Below are 24159 nucleotides of genomic sequence, written 5' to 3'. Positions count from 1 at the left end.
AAATCTAATCCCCAAAGAATTACCCTCGGACCTAAAAATTGTAATCCCATATTTTTATCCTATGCACCTACGCGTTCTAGCAATGCACTTCAAGAACAGGCACAAGAACATTAAAACATAGCTAACGCCGACCCGTACGAAACACCTATTCGTATCAAAAGCCTTTAATGTGAAACTCTTCATTTCTCTTACTTCATTTTCTTCTCTGCTGAAAAACTATTCTTCCTTTTAAATCACATACACTATCCACTCTTTGCCTTGTTATCATATACAACTAAATTGCCGGAGGCAATATAGACAGCCCCGTACGAAGTCAAATTTCATAAATTCCTATTTAAACAGCTATATACCGCTATATTTACCTATATTTCACTGTAAATAAACATTTCACAGAGGAATATGCTATTATATAGCTCTATATGCCTGTATATAGCTCAATATAGCTGTATATAGGTATATATAGATGTCCATATATGGAATTCCTGAAACCACTCACACTTAACACATTATTTCCATGTTAACAGAAACAGAAACTCTCTAAGCATTATTTTTCCCACTTTATATCACTTTTAATAAAATCCAATATGGCCGCCGGCAGCCATTTTGTTAGGAGACCGGAAATAGTACCGACGCTTTACATTCGTTAATACCTTTCAAACAAAAAAAAAATCATGAAATTCGGTCAAAATTTACTCGAGATATTGACAAAATACTCCACGTTCACTGTACGGCCGAGTAGCCAGATAAGAGCTCACTCCAAGAGACCTAGCTCACGCTCCGGAGAACATAATTTCATAAACTTTTTTTTCCCTGATTGGTACGGTCAATACCTATCTAATAAAGCTAACGAACGAAATATGTTCAAATTTGGCCGACCTACAAGCAAAAACGGCTTGCCGCCCTGTGCCTGTTTCACACCAAGGGGTCTAACTCACAAGTCGGTCATCCGATTTCCATTTTTTTGTCGATCGGTATTGTATCTTTCATTTACGAGTATAGCGTTTAAATGTCCGGAGATATCTTCGAAATACCGTAAAGCACTTATTGGGCCCCAGCTCAGGAGGGGTCGATCTAAAATCACTCATCTTCGAATTTAGACTGTCTTTTGACATTACCAAACGGGGAAAAAAAGAATTTTCAAAATCGGATGCGTTTTACTCAAGTTATCGTGCAGACAGACAGACAGACAGACGGACGGACAGACGGACATTTTTTTTCTTGCTGATTTGGCATCTCTGGACAACCACAATAGGTTTCCCCTTACTCAGGGAGTCCAATTCGACGTGTTACAAACGTATGCGTAAACCTATAAGACCCCAGTACTTCGTACGGGTCTAAAAAGCCTCTTGTTTTGGTTCCCGCAGTGGTATCATACCAACATAAAAAACTAAATTTCTATGAAAAACTCTGATTACTGCTTCGAGTAGGCCCATTATTTCTAATATCAACAGGATTTTGTCAAGGTAAATACAGTGAATATACCTTGTCTGTTACGACATTTTGTTTGCAGCAAGGTCCCTCTACGACGAAATTTTCAATTTATTATCTATCGTCAAGTGCCCGTTACTTTAGGATGAGTGGAATTGTTATCCATTCTTCATAAATAAGTGGAGTAAGTTACTTGAAGCAATTCTACCTTTTAGGTAACAAATTTTATTGATATTTCTGATTAAATGCTATTTATAACAACAGGTGTGGCCACCACATCTGAACAATTTTTGGACTTTGTACTCTGCCTCCCACAAGAGAGAGTATATGTTGCTTGTTAATGACACCAATGGCTGCGGTCTATCCCTATGTATAATTTATTCTAATTTTTCAATAGAAGTTGACTAGAAGACAACGAATGAGCGTTTTCAATATACACAACAATCAATCGTATGCTACTGAACACGCGACATTCATAAATTCAAGGATGCATTCAACCAGAATTCATAAAATAATCGATCAAATGATTTCTTTCTGTCGTGATATCGGTCTTTGGCATGGCGAAGACAGGCCAACACTTAGTCACCTTAGACTGAAGTCATTCTGTTGCATCTACTACCTGTTATTTCCCATTTCATTCGTCATTGGATCAATTACAAGCGAAACCGTAGATGACGGTATTTTCTTAGCGGAAACAGCAATTATTTCCACGGTTCTGGATATTAAAATTTGGATGTTGCTTTGGAATCAGAAGCAAATTATGGGATTGCTCAATCGAATTTGTGTCTTCACAATTCGAAATGACGAGGACTTTGCATTTTTCAATGTCAAAGTGGAAAAGTTCATCAAATTTGCGATTGTATTCGCATGTGCTACCATCGCTGGTGTATTGGGATGTATAGTTTTCCCATTTGTTGGAAATGAAAAGTCACTTATTTTGGACATTGCGTTTCCATTGGATTGGAGAAACAGTGAAATTGGATTTTGGATGGCCTACATCTTCTTTGTTACCGGTTTGGTTCTCACATTACCAGCAATGGCATTTTCCGTTCTAATTTGGTATTTATTACTGCATTGTTCCTTAAGATATAATGTTCTAGGATCAGAAATCAGCAATATGGGACGGGCCACAGGTAATGTAAAATTGTTGGAAAAGGAACGACAGGCTATTTTTAAGCGGAACATAGTCGCGTTGATTGACGCTCACCTTCATTTAAGGCGGTATGTCCACATACGCCAGGGCCTATTTTAAGGCAATTAAATTTTCAAAAATTCTCAAATTTTTTCATCACTTTTCGTCATTTCATCTAAAAACACAACAGATTGCATCGTAAATTTTGTTTTTACTGCCTTTTTAGTTGTTTTTCATGTCTTTGAGCTTAACTGTTTACTTCGGAATGAGATCTAACAGAAAACAAAATTTGGAAATTTTAAGAATTTTTGTGAAATTTGTGAAATTTTTGGAAATTAAATTCCTTAAAATAGGCCCTGCATACGCCGGTCGCCTGTTGAAACTAATTAAATTTTTGGTAGATTAATCGACGAACTGGAATCATTTTTATCAAAACTGTTTTTATTGCAATTCGCCACCAGTGGTCTCTGCATCTGCAGTTCGATTTATTGCTTGGCATTCGTATGCATAACTGTTAATCCCATAGAGTTAGACTCGAGAGGTGGCATGGTGTGGTGGCGCTGTCGATCAAAGGAAACCATAAAAATATATAGGAAACCAGACATGTTTAAATAATGACAGCGCCACCTTGGCACATCTCGAGTGTAACTCTATGGTTAATCCTATAACTTTGAAATCCTTAAAATTTTGCATTTAATTTTCAGGATATCGGTGACAACATTGTGGAACGCATAATTCATGTCTATTTGTTATTTTACAACATTGCTGATTTGTTTATGATAACGTACTTTGGGAATGAGATTATGTTGTCAAGCAGTCGCCTTACATACAGTTTATTTAAGTGCGACTGGATCGGGCAACCACAATGGACCAAGAAATGCATAATCATTTTTGTTGAATATTTGAAACAATCGCATGAGATTTTAATCGGCAAATTGTATCCGTTGACTTTGGAAACATTCACTAGGGTAGGGAGTGATCTATTCTGCCGTAATTTGTATAAGAAACAAGTGTCTCTTATGCAAATTATTTATAACCATTTTTCAGCAAGTAGTTTCTTATGAAAAATTAACGAAAATATGAAAAAATTTGCATAAGAAACTTTTGTCAATTTTGTTCGAAACGAAATTGTAAGAGAAACTACTTTCCTAAAAATGACCACAAATAATTTGTATAAGAAACTTATTGTATGGAATTTCTATGTATTTCGTACTGAAATTTCCTAGTTGTTTCTTATACAAATTATTTGTGGGAAATAGTATTTTTCGTACCAAGACAGGAAATGACGATTTTTTCAGCACCAGTCCTAAGTAAAATTTGGACGTGTGCTGAAAAAAATCCATTTCCTGTCGAGGTACGAACAACGTTTTGTGCATCGGACAACTGAAATAGACAAAACACATCAATTTACTTGAAAACATACACACTTCACATTCACCATATTAAATTTAATCAATCTTATAGTCATAGAAAAATTCATGTAATTCTTTTCCCGCACTATAAATCGTAAAGAAATGAAGTTTTTTCCCGCACGATATATAGTTCGGGAAAAACTGACATTTCTTAATGAAAAATCATGGCAAAATAGGTCGTATTTCAGTTGTCGGATGCACAAAGTTTCTTTTGCAAATTATTTATTGGCATTTTTGATCAAGTAGTTTCTTATGAAATTGAAAATTGCTAAAAAATAAATGGAAATTTACCGTTAAGTGTTTCTTATGCAAATTACGGCAGTATTGGTCTGTCGGTTAAGAATATTTAGCATTTTTATTGCAGATTTTGAATTCGTCGTACAGCTTGTTCAACATTTTAAAAAATTTCAAAAAATAAAAATGCAGCTCACGATGTCCAAAAATCACCAATACACAGAAATAGTGAAACAGTGCACATTAGTATTCACTATTCTTTGAACACAAGCGAAGTTTTGAGCTCATACAATTAAAGCACAGAAGTGTAAGCAGTAATAAATATTATGCACCTGTGTCCAAATGTTTATTTTGACGAGTTGGTGATTGTAACCTAACCTAAGCAATTATATTTTGCAGTTTCCTCAAACATGTTCAATAATAAAAAACAAAAATTCGAGTGGATTTTGAGATACTTTGGTTTAAAGTTTGTTAGTCGAGGCAGAAGGTCATGGATTACTACATGTGTTGCTTAACATGAGTTGTATGACGGGATTTTTTTAAGTACCAAAAATCAATGAAAGTAGATAAGTAGGTATGGCCAGTCCATACAAGTCGGAGCACATACGGATTTGCATGGCGCCTCCTCAAACGAACTCATTTCCAGTGGAAATTTGCACTAGAAATGAGTTCGTTTGAGGTGGCGCCATGCAAATCCGTATGTGCTCCGGCTAGAACAAATTTGAACGTTTGGCCATACCTATCTATTTACTTTCATTGCCAAAAATGTTGTAGCTACTTTATTTCAAATGTATGCTTATTCGACCATTAATTGCGATTATCTTTGAAACTTTTTTAAAGTTTTTGTGCTTTCAAAAGATTTTTAACTAATTTTATTCAGGTTGTCGTCTATATTCAAAACTTTCAAGTTTAGTACACATGTGTACAAGCAATGTGAAAATTTGGAAAAGGTTTCTTTTAGGAAAAACTAAATTTTACCGCCTGTAACCAAGATTACTATTATCTGTGGAATAGAGGTCAGGCCATTGAAACATTGAGTCAGGCAGATTTTTTACGCAGAGGGGAGACTTTCTAGGAATAGGAAACGGCGAAATAAGTGAGTAAAAAGTGAGAACAGTCGGAAAATGGATAAAAAAGTACCCCACTATCGTTGTCTTCAAAATTAATTGGTAAAAGTGACAATAATGAGACATTTGCATCCCTGAGAATAGGACCCAAACAGGACAAAATGAAAATGTAAAGCGAAATAATGATTAATGACTTTTAATAGCAATGGGTAAATAAATGGAAATTATTATAATTCTGACTGTGAATCATCCAATTCAAATGATTTCGTTAAACAAACCTTAAATGTTCACAGCGAAATTTAAAATCTTCGCGCACATAAGGGAATCTGAATTGAATTACGACAAATGCAACACGACACACACACACATACACAAAGTACTCAGTTTTCAAACCGAGGCGCTTAGAACACAAGCGTGATTTCGCGAGTTCACAAATTGATTCTGAATGTAATGAACTACCAAGCAACACCCAGTTTTATTGCTTGCCCCATGCGAAAATTGATTCTTACATATAAATATGCTTGCCCCCTGCGAAAATGATCGATTACATGAGGGATATTTGCCTGACACTATCGACAGGTAAACTCTGTTTTCGCTGGGTGCTCAGTCATTGACGGAAAACGAGTTTTCGTGGGGTGCCAGATGAAGAAGAATGCATCATCTGAAATATTTTATGCTTTTCAATTAAAATATCTTGTAATTGTCATAATATCAGGATTGTCGGAGTAGCTCAAATAAAGACAAAGTTGTTTTTCTTTTTGCCAATATATTTCGTTTTCAGTTCGAAAACATCATCAGGGCTGTAACAAAAATAATTCATTGATGATAGCACAAGTTACAGCAAACAAAAAGACACAAAGGTGTACCTATATATCTTCACATTTGCACAAACATTGCAAAAACCTCGTCCTCAACAAAGGTTCTGTGTACGTTATTTTTTTATTAAAAAAAATAGCTGTCCTGGTAGGACATGCACGGAGGCCACCATTGGGCCCATTGTGCGTACTATTGTTTTTTGCAGCACTATGTTGTTTCGACGAATCTTCCTGTACTACTGATGTAGTTCAGGATGTCGTTTGGTTGCAAAGATTTAATTAGATGATACCTAACAGTGAATCCGCCCAAATACTTTCTCCTTGCGGTTATGAAAGCAGGACAGTAGCACAAGTAGTGCTCAGCTGTGTCATTAGGATCGCTGCATTGTTCGCAGCTAGCATCCGCTCGTCTGCCGATAGTTGTTAGATGATTGTTAAAGCCAAAGTGTCCTGTCATTACTCCTGTATAATTTTTTAGTCTCGTCCTGCTGATGTTTAATAAGAACTTTGAGTTCTTTCTACTTATCTTTATGCAATTTTTGGCTTGTCTACAGTTCGGATTATCTGCCCATGACTTAATAAATTTTATGTTACGGAGTGATGTAATTTTTTGTCTAATACAATTATATGGAGTACCCATTACAGGTTCGGGACCTATGAACTCTGTTAGTGCACCCTTTTTCGCTAAAATGTCCGCTTCCTCGTTTCCTTTAATTCCAGAGTGTCCCGGCACCCATATTAGTTTTACTGTGTTTCTCTCAGCTAACTTATTTAGTAAGTTCCAGCATTCCAGAGTGATAGCAGATTTTATAACAGGCGAGCGTAAGGCTTTTAAGGCTGCTTGACTATCTGTGTAGATACATACATCGTCATTAGTGTTACACTGTGCCTTACAGAAGTAGTATGCTTCTATAATAGCTCTCATCTCCGCCATGTAAATAGAGGAGCACTTACCGAGCGGCAGGGAAGTGCCGGAGTCGGTCCTGTCACAATAAAGACCGGCACCCGCTGATTCGTTGATTAACGAGCCATCCGTAAACAAATTTAGGTCAAGTGACACTGGGAGGCTATTGCTCGCCCATACTTCCCTAGTTGGTACATTAATACTGAATTTCCTATCAAATCTGTGTACTTTGACTATTCTATCTGATGGCATGTTGAATGAAGGGTCTAATTCACTATGTTTAAACCATATTCTCGTATGGTCCGTATCCCTGAAGGTTTTTTGTGACGCAATTCTTCCTAGAGCTGCCAATGATTCTGTCTGAATATACATATGCAATGGAGGGAGGTTCAGTAGTGCCTCCATTGCCGCTGTTGGAGTTGATTTCCATGCGCTTGTTATCGCTAAGCAGGCTTTCCTCTGTAATTTAGTTAGTTTTTCCTGTATGTATTTCCGCTCGCATTTGTGGTTCCATAAAAATGAAGCATAAGTTATAATTGGTCTGATGACCGTGGTGTATATCCAGAACATGACTTTCGGTGAAAGGCTCCATGTTTTGCTATAGGCTTTACGACACTGCCATAACGCTATAGTTGCCTGTTCTATTCTCGAGTCTATGTTTTTCGTCCAATTCAGTTTGCTGTCCAAGATTATGCCTAAATATTTAACGAACTCGACTAATACGATTTGAATGCCATTGACTGTGGGAATTCTTATTCTCTCAACTTTTGTTCTTCTAGTAAACACAATCATCTTAGTCTTACCCGGATTAATGCTTAGCCCGTTTTCAGCACACCACTCCGAGATAATATTTAGTGCCGTCTGTAAGAGATCGCAAAGAACATTTAAGAATTTGCCTCGAACTAGTGTAGCCAGATCATCTGAGAAGCCTTCTGCTTGTAGTCTGTTATCGTTAAGTTTGGTTAGTAACACATTAATTACTAGACACCATAGCAGTGGGGGAAGTACCCCTCCTTGTGGGCAGCCTTTAGACACCGTTACACTGATTTCTTTTGAACCGAAGTGAACTGATACAATTCTGCTTGCTAGCATTGCTAGGATCCAACCTACAATACCTCTCTCAATCTTGTGGATTTCGCAGGCAATCCCTATAGCTCTGTATGTAACATGGTTAAATGCACCAGAGATATCGATAAACCCCCCTACAGCATATTCATTCAGCGCTAATGAGAGTTCAATGTTTTCCGCTATGTTATGTAAGGCATTCTCCGTCGATTTCCCGCTTTGGTAAGCATGTTGCTTACAATGAAGTTTCATTGTTTTCAATGGTACGTCCCTTATGTATCTGTCAATTAATTTTTCTAACGTTTTCAGTATGAACGACGTTAGGCTTATTGGCCTATAATTTTCTGCTAGAGAGTAATTAGTTTTTCCAGGTTTTTGACTAAAGACTACTTTCGTATCCCGCCATGCCGTCGGAATGTATTTGAGACTGATTGAAGCCTTAAAAAGAAGGCAAAGTATTTTGGTTATCCTGTTAGGTGCTTGTTGTAACAGAGCTGGGAATATACTATCCAGACCAGGTGATTTGAATGGTAGAAACGAGTTTAGCGCCCACTTAACTTTGTCCTCAGTGATTAAGTTATCAATCAGATCTGTGTTGACCACACCATCTATGTGCAATTGAGATTGCTGCATTGTGCTTTTATCAAACTGGACGCAGGACTTCTAGTAAATGTTTGTATGTTTCATTTTGATCCTTTGTGTATTCCCCTGAGCCCACAGTGTCATCATGTGTATGTTACCAAATTAATTATTCAAAATTGTTACTTATTTAAGCTGCTAGTGAATAGAAAGGTTTACTTGTTAAATTCTACTTGTTCTGTAAATGTTTTTTAAGGGAATAAGTAGGCTTTTGATTTTGGTGTAAAACGCTTATATTACGAAATACAAAAATGGCTGAAACGAATACGTAAACGATTGTAATGGGATTTGGGTCCCTAAAAAACCTTAGGTTAGCATTCTACAGTTTTAATTGTTTTAAGTCGTTCCACATTATGTGAACAAAAGAAACATAAAGAGAGTCGTTTCACCCTCACGTACGTATGTAATTGAAGATACGTAAAGACCAAGGCTGTGAACTTTGGGGAGTTCAAGCAGATCGCCATTTTATTAGATAACACACCTCTTCTGATTATTCTACATATAAAAAAATTCACCACATCATCACGGCGATGACAATTTTCGTATTAAATCCGCCATTTTTTCATCAACTGTGGTGTGTCACCCGCGTGTCTGTATCTGCGTGACCTCTACAAAGTTTACAGCCTCGGTAAAGACAAGCGCTACTTCTATGTTGTGGAATACATGTGGAACACATAAAACGAAAGAAACCCACGAAAAACAAATCGTTATGATTGGGTTAGTTTACCGAACGAGATAGCCTTACAATTACCAATGAAAGTAGATAAGTAGGTATGGCCAATGAAAGTAGATAAGTAGGTATGGCCAGTCCATACAAGTCGGAGCACATACGGATTTGCATGGCGCCACCTCAAACGAACTCATTTCTAGTGGAAATTTGCACTAGAAATGAGTTCGTTTGAGGTGGCGCCTTGCAAATCTGTATGTGCTCCGGCTAGAACAAATTTGAACGTTTGGCCATACCTATCTATTTACTTTCATTGGGGATGGCCAGTCCATACAAGTCGGAGCACATACGGATTTGCATGGCGCCACCTCAAACGAACTCATTTCTAGTGGAAATTTGCACTAGAAATGAGTTCGTTTGAGGTGGCGCCTTGCAAATCTGTATGTGCTCCGGCTAGAACAAATTTGAACGTTTGGCCATACCTATCTATTTACTTTCATTGACAATTACCCGAAAATGTATGGAAAATTTTATCACAAAGATTCACCGAAAAAATTGAAAGAAACTCACCTCTGATGCTTTTCATTGCATTCGTGTATAGTCTCTTTAGGTCGTCAAGGCATATTAGAACACTAAAACACTATTTACTATATCCAAAAACATTTTATTTTTGTTTTGTCGCGACAAAAACACAGAAAATATTTCGACACAACTGTGACACTCCTTCCTAACGCCTAGCGGAGAATTATAAAAGCTCAGCTGAGGTTTGTTAAAGCGAAGAATTTTATTAGAACTTTGCCCATATTTTTATTCAAAGAGGTGTAATTAGACCTAGCGGAGTCTTCCTAGCTTACAGCTTACTAAAGAAGAACGAACATTTATTTGTGCTCAGCGCGTAACTAGATGTTAAAATTTTAACAATTTAAATTCCCTAAAGGAATTACATCTTTTCAATTTTTAGCGAAAATCAAAAATTTTATCCCGAAAGAAATACTTTTTGAAAGAAGTCTCCTCGGACCTAACAATTATAATCCCATATTTTTATCCTACGCGACTACGCATACCAACATAAAAATCTAAATTTATATGAAAAATTCTGATTACTGCGTCGAGCAGGCCCATTATTTCTACTCTGATCTTGTGCCTGTTTTGGAGTGCGTTGATTCTAATAATTTACAATGCATTGTGTTTGTGTTTAAATATTCAAAGCTTGTCACATTACCACCAACAAAATCAATAAAACTACAATCAATAAATTAAGTGAGTGTGATAAAGTAAAAGTGTGAGACAAAATTGTCCACACGCAAAGCACCAAGCAGGGTAATAGAAAAAAATAAAGTAGCTAATTTTGGCAGTGTCAAATGTCATTTTTATTTTATAAGATTTTTACACTCTTAAAAATGCGGTAAGAGCCAAGATATATTCGAAAAATAGGCATGAACGTTCTTTCAATGAAAATATGATCACTGAAATGTACATTATTTTAACAAATAATCTAACATCACGTTAGCAGTCTGCATACAAATAACTAAATTACGTAACTGAATGTAAATTCTTTAATAAAAGTTAAATGAAAACCCATCGCAGTAATTACTTTTTCGTTTTCAAATTTGCCTCCAATGCGGCATCTCACGACGACTCCTGTCTTATATCATGTAAATGGCAACTCGCACTAAAAACTACTCTATTTGACACCAAAAAATCTCTATTACCCTGCTAGGTGCTTTGCCACACGTTAACCACGAACAATACTTTTCTTATTTGCTAAATTCACAAAACGATTCTGCATCTGAATTGAAAAAGTTTGAGGACACTGCACAATACTATTTCCTAATGCTATAATGCACTGTTTCACTATTGCTGTGCATTGGTGATTGCTGGACATCGTGAGTTGCTTAATTAGAGCTCCTCCATTTCTATTCTTTGGCATTTTTTAAAATGTTGAACAAGCTGTAAGACGAATTCGTAATCTGAAATTTAAATGCTATCATGACTAGACCAACAGACGAATAGAGCTGTGCCTACCCTAGTGAACGTTTCCAAGGTCAATGGATACAATTTACCGATTAAAATCTCATGCGATTGCTTCAGATATTCACCAAAAGTGATTATACATTTAATAGTTGAATGCGGTTGTCCGATCCAGTCGCATTCAAATAAACTGTACATAAGGTGACTGCTTGACAACATAATTTCATTTCCGAAGTACGTTATCATAAACAATTCAGCGATGTTGTAGAAAAACGTGTAGACGTGAACTATGCGCTCCACAAAGTTGGAACTAATATCCTGGAAATTAATCGAAAATTTTAATGATTTCACAGTTGTTCGAATTGGTGTTGATCATACGAATGCCAAGCAATAAATTGAACCGCAAATACAGAGGCCACTAGTGGCGAATTGCAATAGAAAAAGCTTTGATAAAAATGATTCCAGTTCATCGATTACTCTTTAAAAGGATGAAAAAAGTCTTCAACAAGCGACAGAGTATTCGGCGTACGTGAACATACCCCCTTAAATGTAGGTGAGCTTCGATCAACGCCACTAAGTCCTGATAAAAAATGGCCTGCCGTTTCTTTTCCGTCATTTTTTCCTTAACTGTGATTCGTCCCAAATTAGTGATATCCATTCCTAGAACATGATATCTTATGGTACAATGCAGCAATAAATACCAAATTAGAACGGAAAATGCCATTGCAGGAAATGTAACAATCAAACTTGAAACAAAGAAAATGTACGCCAACCAAAACCCGATTTCACTATTTTTCCAATCCAATGGAAACGCAATATCCAAAATAAGTGATTTCTGGTTTCCAACAAATGGCACAATCGAACATCCCAATGTACCAACGACAGTAGCACATGCAAATGCAATCGCAAACTTGATGAATTTTTCCACTTTGTCATTGAAAAATGCGAAGTCTTCATCATTCCGAATTGAGAAGACACAAATTTGATTGAGCAATCCCATAATTTGTTTCTGTTTCCAAAGCAACATCCAAATTTTAATATTCAGAACCGAGGCAACTATTGATATTTGCGCAATGAAAATACTTTCATCTACGGTTTCCACTGTAGTTGCTCCAGTCCATAATGAAATGATAAAAAGCAGATAGTAGATGCAATAGCATAACTTCCGTCCAAATTGACCAATTGAAGGTCTGTCTTCGCCATGCCAAAGCCCGATATCACGATAGAAAGAAATCATTTGATCGATTACTTTATGAATTCTGGTTGAATGCATCGTCGAATTTATGAACGTTGTGTTGCGTATTCAATGTTAAGCTGTTGATGGAATATTGAAAACGCTCATTCGTTTTCTTTTAGTGCAACAATAAACCTGCAATAAACTCAACTTCTATAAGGTACATTAGAATAAATTACACATAGAGATAAACCGCAGTCAATTTATTCCAATTTATTAAATATTCAATTGTCACATTATCACTGCCGTGTAACATCAATAGATCGTCACACAAAATCAATATAACCACAATCAATTTGTATAAGTTTGATTTGATTTGATAAAAAATTAAAAGCAAAATTGGCTGCGTGTTTTTCGTTGCATTTATTATCACTTTGATAGAAAAGTTACCGCGCTGGACGTATACTATACGTAGTGGACATGTAAATTGGCTACCAGACTGCTATTTTCGGATGGATACTAATAAACGACCGATAAATTAATTCAAAACTATCGATAAATAATAATAAACTACCGATAGAAAATAATGAACTACCGATTAATAATAATGAATGATCGATAGAAAATAATTAATGATCGATAAAAAATTAAAAATGATCGATAAAATGAACAATCTATAGGTATTTCAGCACTTTTTATCGGTAAAAACTTATCGGTAGTTTGGAATATTTTTATCGGTACTCGGGAATTTCGCTATCGGTACTTTATTATTTTTTATCGGTACCGTGTTTATCGGTCATTTATTATTTTTTATCGGTAGTTTTGAATTAATTTATCGGTCGTTTATTAGTATCCATCCGAAAATAGCTGTCTGGTAGCCAATTTACAGACCATCAGATGATCATGTGAGACTTGCATTGCGAAAAATGTTGTATCTTCATACGCTTCAGGCGACAATCGACATCTAGTGCAATGAAATACCTTCATAGGTTGTGTCGTATGTTGTAAATGGGCCATTGACAATGGTGTGATTTTGGTAATTCGCATAAAAACAGAATTTTCTTTTTGTCTGGTACTCCAGGACTTTCAATAAAGATTTTATTTCTAATGTGGATTCTTTATATGGTCTATAACGGCCATATGATTTTGGAAAACAGAGGCTCAAAAGAGAGTAATTTGGGTTGGGAAATTTGAGTCACAGAGAACTAAAACTACTCGTCAGTTATGGTTTCTCGAGAGTAGTTTATTAAATAGACATTCAAATAACAATTGCGACCGTGATTGACGTATTAAGTGTTATAAAGAAAAGTTCAAAAATTAGTTTGGTTGATTCAATGATTATAGTGCGAAAAATCAAATAAATGCATTGCAATGGTAAGTGAACTTCGTTAAGCATTAACACTCTCTGTTATCCGAGAAATTTCACTTAACAAGTTAGTTGGGTCCAACAACGACGAACAATTCTATTCGTATTTGCTGATGAATTAAACGACGCTGCATCTAAATTGAAAATATTTGATGACACTGCAAAATATGATTTCCTGCTTACATTTCTGTGCTTTAATTGGGTGAGTTCAAAACTTCATTTCCACAAGTGTGTCCTTTGAGCTCTTTCATTTTTATTCTTTGAAATTTTTTAAAATGTTAAACAAGCTGTAAGAGGAATTCAAAATCTGAAATTAAAACGCTACCACGATTAAACCGACAGACGAATGGGAGCAATGAAGCAGTGCCTACCCTAGTGAATGTTTCCAAAGTCAACGGATACAATTTACCGATAAGCATCTCGTGCGATTGCTTCAAATATTCACCAAAAGTGATTACACATTTCATGGTCCAATTCGGTTGTCCGATCCAGTTACATTCAAACAAACTGTATGTTAGGCGACTGCTTGACAACATAATCTCATTCCCGAAGAACGTTATCATAAACAACTCAGCAGTGCTGTAGAACAACGAATAGACGTGAACTATGCGCTCCACAAAGTTTGAACTAATATCCTGGAAATTAATCGAAAATTTTATTGACTTCAAAGTTGCTCGAATTTGTGTTGATCATACGAATGCCAAGCAATAAATTGAACCGCAAATACAGAGACCACTGGTGGCAAATTGCAATAGAAAAAGCTTTGATAAAAATGATTCCAGTTCATCGATCAATCTTTAAAAAACGAGAAATTTGCAACAAGCGACAGATAGTATCTGGCGTACATGAACATACCTCCTTAAATAAATATAGATGAGTTTCGATCAACGCCACTAGATCCTGATAAAAAATGGTCTGCCGTTTCTTTTCCAACAATTTTACGTTACTTCTGGCCCGTCCCATATTACTGATTTCCATTCCTAGAGCTGTATATCTTATGGCACAATGCAGCAATAAATACCAATTTAGAATTGAAAATGTTATTGCAGGAAATGTGAGAACGAAACTGGAAACAAAGAAAATGTACGCCATCCAAAACCCGATTTCACTATTTTTCCAATCCAGTGGAAACGCAATGTCCAAAATAAGAAGTCTTTCATTTCCAAGAAATGGGAAAATCGAACATCCCAATGTACCAACGAGCGTAGCACATGCGAATGCAATCACAAATTTGATGAATTTTTCCACTTTGCCATTGAAAAATGCGAACTCTTCTTCATTTCGAATTGAGAAGACACAAATTTGATTAAGCAATCCCATAGTTTGCTTCTGTTTCCAAAGAAACATCCAAACTTTAGAAATCAAAACTGTGCCAATAATTGATATTTCCGCTAAAAAAATACTATCGTCTACGGTTTCGCTTGTAATTGATCCAATCGATAATGAAAGGACAAAAGACAGGTAATAGATGGAATAGAATGACTTCAGTTTTAGTTGATTAACTGTTGGCCTGTCTTCACCATGCCAAAGACCGATTGCACGATAGAAGGAAATCATTTGATCGATAACTTTATGAATACTGGTTGTATACATCCTTGAATCCATGAACGTCGTGTCCTGTGTGTATTCTTTATTAACCGGTTGATGGATTATTGAAAACGCAAAACGCTCATTCGTTTTATTTTAGTGCAACACTAATAAACTCAACTTCTATTGGTAAATTCCAATCGAATTCGAATAAATTATGCATATAGATCAACCGCAATTGTCATTCACAAGTAATACACTCTTCGGGGAGAGCCAGTGTTTGAATTCCGAAAATTGTTCAGATGTGGGGGGGGGACACAGCTGTTGTTATTAGTAGTATTCAATCAGAAATAATATTTTTTTTATTACCTAACCTGAGTAGATTTGAACTCGGGACCTCAAGCACACCAGGCGAGAATCTTCACAATGAGCTTTTGCGTCAAGTGCGGTTGAAATTCAAAATATAAAGTACACAGGTCTTTCTAACGTAGCGTCATTTTCATACAATGAAGCGTTGAAACGTATTTTTCGATTCACTTTTTCATCGAATCGTTCACTTAAAATTCAAATTTTAGGCACTCTTACGGCGTAAATAATGTTTAATTTTTTTTATTCTGCAAAATCTTTCTTTTTCCTAAAAATCGGTTTTGTGATGAACCAAAAATTTAGATCGTCTTTAAGTGATCCCTACGAATATATTCTAGATGGGATTGGGTGTTGGTCTATTTTCTAGTGAAATGAATCCAAAAGATTCAAATTGTGGAAACGGTTAAGAAATGTAAAACGGTTATAGACATAAAGTCATTTTCATATCCCAATTTTGATTCACGGAAGATTTGCCCTAATATGTAGCAGGGGATTACAATGTAATCCCAGAAAGACGTACTGTAAGTAATCCTTCTCCGACCAACAATTTCGATTACAGATTTGTGAGCATACACGAGAGCACGGCAGAGTAAAATAAACCAGGTAGGAGCGGTTCACTTTACAGTTGGTTCAAACGAACGTCATAATATTTTTTAGAGTTTCTAAAGTCATTAATGTCAAATAGCAAAAATGCGTCCGTTTCACGCTTTTTCTCAGACGCACTTTTTATTTTGAATTTGAATTTCTCGTCTTTTTCAATATTTCGTTGTTTTGCTGCAGAAAGTGTTCAATTATAATATTTTTATATTTTTTTTAGAATTTGGAAGCTTAATACTCTAATTTAAGACCGGGCAAATAAAAGAATCAATAGAAATAAGTAACTTTTTTCAATGAAAGTAGGTCCATACAAGTCGGAGCACATACGGATTTGCATGGCGCCACCTCAAACGAACTCATTTCCAGTAGAAATTTGCACTAGAAATGAGTTCGTTTGAGGTGGCGCCATGCAAATGTAAACACTGTATGTGCTACGGCTAGAAAAAATTTGAACGTTTGGCCATACCTATCTATTTACTTTCATTGACTTTTTTAAAGTTTTATCAGATATATGTCGTATAGTACCCGGCTTTTAATTTTGTGGTGTTGTGGCCGCGCGACTTTCAATTTTGTGGACTATGCCAATTCAGCTGTTTAACTAGTCCATGTGAACAAACAAAGTCAGTTAATTTTATAATCAGTACAACTAAAGAGTGTTGGTTAACATCGTGCGCTATAGGTTTGTTCCAAATAACTGTAAACCCGAACTTTGACAATACGAACGCCGACGATTTCATCCACAGAGATGAACATAACCTAAACGTCAACCAATTTCTTTGAAATTTTTTCGTTAACATTTTCGTCAACCTGAAAGTTGAGGTTAAGTTGCCTTCTGTGGATGAAATTTGACATTTCGAAATGACCTTGCAACATACCTATGGATATAAAAGAGAAGAAGGTAACTGAAATACGGCGCAAAATTAGAAAATTAAAATTAAAAAAATAACAATTTTCTGTGAAAAGATATTGTTTCGCATGGATAGCCTCGTGGATAGCATGCTTTAGATAGAAAACATGTTTCACATGGTAACCATATTTCGGATGGTAAACATATTTCAGATGAAAAACATATTTTAGATAGTAGAGATATTTCCGATAGAAAACATGTTTCAAATGGAAAACCTATTTCAGATGGAAAACATATTTTAGAGAGACAACATGTTTCACATGGAAAAACATGTTTTGTGTCGAAATATTATATTATGTTAAAAGGAACAAAAAGGTTTGTTTTTGACTCAGGTGGTAAAAACGTCCGAGGATGCAACAGAGAGAATTGTATGAAATCCTTAGCAGTATGAAAAAATGACATGAGTGATGTCACCGTGACGAAAAGTAGAAGAACAGGTGAAAGAAAAAGTTGTTGTTTTGGCTCTCTACCTGATGAGTGAATGTGAAGTTTTTGGTCCGCCTGAATAAAACTTTTTTTCAAATTTCAGCTGAATATTGGAACGTCATAAAGTGATATATGAATAGGATTATGCTGAAAACAAACGAGACATTGAAAACGTGTTTTGGTCCTAGTTTTCATTGACAAATCCAGCAATCGCAATTTTCGATAGAGAAATTTCTAAATTTATTTGACAGTTGCGACCATTTCGTCATGAAAATAAGGACCAAAACACGTTTTGAATGCCTCGTTTGTTTTCAGCATAAACATGTTGTTTTAATTCCACCTTCTAGTCTATTTATGTCCATGACATTGAATGTCATCCACATCATCAAACTTCTCATTGGTTCTTACTTTTGTTTTGAATTTCGATGATTCGAGATCTTTTGTTTCATGACTAGAGGTGTGCACCGCCGATTTTACGCCGGCGCGCCGCCGATTTTTTGCTAAATTTTCGACGCGCCGCCGCCGAAAAATAAAAGCTCACGCCGCCGCCGCCGCCGATTGTATTTTCGTCGCGCCGAAATTTTATACGTTTAGTGCTTTCAGAAATTTTAATGGGCGACAATAAATATAAACTTAAATTGAAAAATCTATACAAAAGTGTCTGCCTGAGTACATGTACAAGGTTTTAGCAAATGTTTATCGCTCTTAATTTATAAGTCAGGTTTCTATATGCTGCTATGTTTCTATATGCGTAGAAAGCATAGCCTATTTTAGGTAATTTCTTAAAGAATTTTCGGGAATTTTAGAGAATTTCGAGAATTTTCGGGAATTTCGAGAATTTTCGGGAATTTCGAGAATTTTCGGGAATTTTAGAGAATTTTCGGGAATTTCGAGAATTTCATTGCAAGTAAAATATACCTTCGCTCAACAATTCGTTGATTTTAATTTCCGGTTTAAGTATACTGATAACAATTCTAGAATAAGCAACTAAAAAAGATATCGACATTAGGAAGTGAAAAAAATTAAAATTGATTTTCGGACTTTGTTTCACAGTTTTCTTTGCCGGTGCTTCTTCGAAGACACCTTTAAACCACTCAGAGGCGTATTACCCTATGGGAAATTCGGTACCGTGCCCATTGCGCTGGAAAAAATATGCGCTGAGCTCGGTCACTGAATGGACAATTATTGTCTGAAGAGAAATTTTAATCTATCATAAAAACTATGTAGAGTTTGCGAATTAACTTTACATTGCCTAATCTCGTAAAAAATACGTACCAAATTTTTTAGTTTGATGAGTGCAAGAGTCCATGAGTTAAAAGGGAAAATTTCAATTCGCGCGTCAGGGTATTAAAACCGAATATTTACAAAAAGAAATTGTTTTGATAGGAAACCTGAATGGTGAAGTCTAAAATGAAACATTTAGAACTACAGACCTTACTTTGAGGGCTGAGCTGATCTTCATTTGTTTGTGCTATCCTATTACTTTCAATAACGTAAATCATGTAGAAAAAGAAAGCTGATCACTTGAAAATAATGCCACAGCGCAGCAAGAAGTGAAAAATAAAAAGCTCGAATATTGAATTAGAGGGATTCTTTTTAAAAACAGCCTACCGAAATCGGACGCATTTTCCAGTGGACTTTGAAAACGGTTTTGGCTTCTAGGGTCGAATACCTTTCTAGGCACATATAAAAAAGTCGACTGGAAAATGCGTCCGATTTCGGTAGGCTGTTTTTCAAAAGAATCCCTCTTAGCGTAAAAACCAATGCAGGATAAATCACCCAGGTACGGTCTAATGTCACCTCGGAGGAAATAACGATTTTCAAAACGGATTTTAACGCTTATTTTTATCTTGACAAAAATAATGAGTGCGTTCAGTATAAATCGACAGATTTTGAAGAATCTGCCATAACTAGTATGTACATTCATTGGTAAAAACTATGAACTGTGAACTAAAATTTTTACTTTTACCTCATACATGTCAGTTCTATTAAGGTTCTGAAATAACAGGTAAGACACCTCTGAGTTGATCACGAAGGCGGTGACACCAATATCGGAAAATCGAAAAATCTTAAAAATAGCTCTTTGTCCCTTGAAATATGTAAAGCCACACCATAGAGGTCGACTACCACACTTTGAAGAACAATAAAATCGAAACGCAGCGAGTTTCTAGTGTTTTAATAATTTTTAAGAATTTCGGGAATTTTCAAGAATTTTCGAGAATTTCAGAGAATTTTCGGGAATTTCGAGAATTTTCGGGAATTTCTAGAATTTTCGAGAATTTCAAGAATTTTCGGGAATTTAATTCCTAAAATAGGCTATGGTAGAAAGGAGTTTTTTGTTTAAAAAAATTTGTTGAAACTTTGGGTTTTTCTTCTTACTTGCACTGTACGACGGTGATTTTGTTTCTGATGCTACGATAGGGTTATCTTCGAAGTAGCTTTCTATAACGTATCCTATTTCCATCAGTAGATGGCAAGTGTTTTATGCATATTTTTAAATACTTCTTCTTCTTCTTTTTCAGCCTGTTTCTATCCACTGCTGGATGTAGGCCTCTCCAACTTCTTTCCATTTCGTACGATCCATTGCCATTTGCTGCCAGTTTGTACCTGCAATATTCTTAATTCCGTTTGTCCATCTCTCTGGTGGTCTACCTATAGCTCGTCTTTTATATGGTCGCCATATAAATACTAGTCCAAAGAAAAAGTTGGCTGCTGTCTTGGGAAGGGTATCGATGGATACTACTGAGGATGGTCAGATCACGCTGGCCCGAGACCGCCATCGATACCCGAGGTCGAAACAGCATTTGTCTTTTCTGTATCCTCACTTAACGTGAACTCTTGGGTACGTTACTCTATTTTCTGTGCATATAAGAGGAAGAAGAAGGAGAAAAAAATTCAGTGAATCAGTCAAAACTACTGTAATTGTAAAGGGGCAAACTTAAGACCTTATGTGGAATTTGGGTGGAAAATGGCGCAAATCATGTGTTTTAGGAATTTATAAAGTGGAAAATCTTTCCGGTTTCAAGTTTTTTCGTCAAAAAGACGAGACATCTTTATTTTCAATTTTTAGCTGCTTTATTTAAAAAACTAGCACTGTTTCCCGGCCTTCGGCCGGGTCGTACTGTTCCCAGGGTTATTTATCAAAATAAAGTTTCCTTACTTGGTTATCAACCCTACATGTGGTATTTAAAAATTATCATTACAATTCTGGCTTCGCGTTCCGAAATTTAATTCTACGCTTATCGTGTTTCGATTTTTAACTCTACACTTCTAGCTTTCCGGGATTCAACTCAAAGTTCTTGCATTCAGAGATTCAACTCTACGCTTCCAGTTTTCCAAACTTCGAATTTTAATTCTACATTTTTAATGTAATCATAATCTCAATCCTTAATTTCGTTTCCCTTTCAAAATCATAATTTTCATTAATTATCTCTCTCTTACTTTCTTTTTTGCTCTTTTTAATCACACAAACGAAAATTATCAACAATCGTTTCTTTAAGTAAATTCTAGATTAAACAAAGTTTCATCGATTAAAATGTACAAGGACGCCATGTTTGATTTTGCACTTAGCTATAGCATTTGCCATAAAATAAAAAAAAAAAATTTTCCCTCACATCGGCTTTCCTTTTCACCTCTTATATCTGACAGTTATCCGCACTTCATCCTCTAGTTTCCCGGCCTTCGGCCGGGTCGTACTGCACTGTTTTCTCGCTTGGGATATGCACTGTTTCAACCGTATTTATTTTGATATAACTGAACTGGTATTTAAAATAGTACTAATACTTTAGGTAGTGTTAACATTCCGATTCCTGTAATTACCAGTAATCGTTCTGTTATTCGTAATTTTACTGATACCAAAATCATGTCTACATGAAATTGTTCAAAAAATTGTACACTTTTTCTGAAAACTGATTTAGTTTACTTTTTCGTTTTTAAGTTATTTTTTCTTATGTAATAATTTGCAGAGATTGTTGGTTTTTTGCATAAGATGTTGCTTCAATAAAAGTTTTAAACAAAGATTTTTTAAGACGGGACGTGTATCTTTGAAGGTATCTTTGACATGATTTAAATCCTTTAATCGGGCGCTACAAATAAGCGCCATAATTTCATTTAAATATTCATAGCTAAATGTGTCAAAGCTTAACCAAACACAACGTTCAATTCAAGACAATCATTACATAAGGGGCCTTTACAGTTTGCGCACTATTTGAATGACCCCTTAAGATGCTTAGATATTTTTATTACTTATAGTAATATCTGACATTGGACAAACATTTAGGAATAATTTCAGATTTTGTTTTGACGCGTGCGAGAATTACGTATGCTGCTTTTCGAACTTTACGTACCGAGGCGAAGCATATAAATCTGTTATAAAACTCATCGTAAGTTATTGTTTGATTTTTTACTTCGACTAATCCTCGGGTCAAGAAATTTCTCACGAAAAGACGACTTCCTTGTTTTATTCAGTTACTTTGAATTGAATTTTAATGTTTGATAGAGTTTTAGTAATTTATCCCTGTATGAAGCACACTTTGGAGAAAAGAAATTTATGTCCTGAAAACTTTTTGAAAAACGCACTCTGAGGTCCTGCCAGCTAATTTATTTGAGCTAAATTTTGACAATCCGAATGAGGTCCAGATACTGTTTTCGAAAAATGCCATTGAAAAGCATTTTTCAAAATCGTCCTCGGCGGCGTAAAAAGGTGTGCCGTCGGAGACCGTTTTTAAAAAACGGCTACGGAGGGCTGACCGGTTAAATTCTCTGATTTTGGAAAACGGTCTCGGAGGGCTGATCGGTGATACATCGGAGTTCAATTTAAAAAAACGGCCTTGGAAGGCTGAGCGGCTGATCTGTCGGACGTCTATTTTGCAAAACACCCTCGTAGGGCTGTCCGGCTGGTCTGTCGGATGTCGATTTTAAAAAACGGCCTCGGAAGGCTGACCGGCTGATCCGTCGGACGTCTATTTTGCAAAACGGCATCGTAGGACTCTCCGGTTGGTCCGTCGGAGGTCGATTTTAAAAAACGGCCTCGGAAGGCTGACCGGCTGATCCGTCGGACGTCTATTTTGAAAAACGACCTCGTAGGGCTGACCGGCTGATCCGTCGGAGGTCGATTTTGAAAAACGACCTCGGAGGGCTAACCGGCCGACCCCTCAGAGGTCGATTTCAAAAAATGGCCTCGCAGGACTGACCGGCCGACTTCTCGGAGGCTGGGTGCCCCCAGGTGCTCCGAGGTGCTCCGTGGTGCTCCGAGGTGCTCCGAGGTGCTCCGTGGTGCTCCGAGGTGCTCCGAGGTGCGCCAAGGGGCGTCGTGGTGCGCCGATGTTCAGATTTATATGTATAGATTTGGGGAAAAAATCATTTTGGCGTAGTCTATGCACTTATTACTTATAAATTTAAGTTTATCTAAATCTCTTATTTGCGAAAACCTTCTACTACGATCTCTCTCCTTCATCGAAGATGGACTAAAGGCAACGGGAACGGTCATTGCATAAATCGAAAGATAATAGTAGTGAGTTTGCGTAAATGACATAAATTATAAGTTGGAAATAAGAAGCCTGCAGAACATCTGGTATGAAGATGTGACTTAAAATTTCTAAATTATAATTTGACTTATAGCTTACATGTCATTTACGCAAACTCATTAATCATTCTTGGATTCATTAAATTAGATGTTTTCAAAATAATAGGTGATTGTACATTGTACACAATATAAAAGGTGAGATACGCCTCAGTTGATTCCCCTTGTATAAGTGGTTGATACTGCAGATTGCAAGATAGTAAGATTTCAGTGTTCGGAAAAATGATTGCGCACGCTTTTTCAAATGTTTTTGCATTATTTTCGAAAGTTTAGATTTTTTGTAAATTTATCGGCGCGCCGATCGGCGCACCGCCGCCGACTATAAATTTCTTCCGGCGCGCCGCCGCCGATCCCTTACCAGTCGGCGCACCGCCGCCGACTATTTTAAGATCGGCGCACACCTCTATTCATGACCCAGCTTTAGGCATTTCGTCAGAAAATTGTCGATGTTAGATACATTCGACTCTCTTTATTGTTAACGATAATTCCTGTCAGAGTTTACCGGCATTTATAAACTTACCTTTCACGATTGATTCAAGAAACTTCTAAGCTAGGCTTTGAATTTTTCCATAAATGGTCTCAATAGAAGCCACACACACTGTACGGTCCGTTATAGTCCGTAGAATAAGAATGTGTGTACTTAGTATTGAATAGACAAATTGGTCGTAAATTTTTTCATTTGTAAAATCTGAAAAATTTTAATCAGTAGGGTAAAGGAGAGTCGTGCCTCTACATTGACGCTGCCTTGTAACGTGTTTATAACTTTGAAAATGTCAATAAATGCTACGCGTTACCACAGAACTATATACTAATACTATTCATCTATGAAACATTTACGACAAAAATCTGATAAAATTTCAAAATATGTTATTTCTATTAAT

General features: G+C 36.2%; 3 protein-coding genes and 1 long non-coding RNA gene across 4 annotated transcripts in view; 2 read left to right on the top strand and 2 right to left on the bottom strand.

The window, feature by feature from the left end:
• The first annotated feature begins 2188 nt into the window (after window positions 1-2188).
• LOC119077216 (odorant receptor 43a-like) overlaps window positions 2189-24159 on the top strand; it is a 456342-nt gene continuing 434371 nt past the window's right edge. The window contains exon 1 of the mRNA XM_037184398.1: window positions 2189-2649. Coding sequence (XP_037040293.1) covers window positions 2189-2649 — 461 coding nt within the window. The remainder of the gene's footprint in view (window positions 2650-24159) is intronic.
• The window catches only part of LOC119076842 (putative odorant receptor 71a), a 439431-nt gene continuing 418707 nt past the window's right edge, over window positions 3436-24159 (top strand). The window contains exon 1 of the transcript XR_005087705.1: window positions 3436-3528. The gene's annotated coding sequence lies outside the window, so the exon portion shown is untranslated. The remainder of the gene's footprint in view (window positions 3529-24159) is intronic.
• LOC119076881 lies at window positions 6024-6207 on the bottom strand. The gene is made up of 2 exons (XR_005087711.1): window positions 6140-6207; window positions 6024-6073 (listed from the first exon to the last, which is right to left on the bottom strand). It is a non-coding gene; the product is annotated as an uncharacterized LOC119076881 (long non-coding RNA).
• LOC119076848 (odorant receptor Or2-like) lies at window positions 11280-12607 on the bottom strand. Its single transcript, XM_037183852.1, has 4 exons — window positions 11874-12607; window positions 11713-11812; window positions 11389-11652; window positions 11280-11333 (listed from the first exon to the last, which is right to left on the bottom strand). The coding sequence occupies exons 1-4, from the start codon at window positions 12605-12607 to the stop codon at window positions 11280-11282; spliced, it is 1152 nt and encodes a 383-aa protein (XP_037039747.1).

This window comes from Bradysia coprophila, unplaced genomic scaffold, assembly GCF_014529535.1.
Source record: "Bradysia coprophila strain Holo2 unplaced genomic scaffold, BU_Bcop_v1 contig_232, whole genome shotgun sequence".
Lineage (NCBI taxonomy): Eukaryota > Metazoa > Arthropoda > Insecta > Diptera > Sciaridae > Bradysia > Bradysia coprophila.
Note: the sequence above shows the minus strand (reverse complement) of the source record. Positions and strands in the feature narration are given on the sequence as shown.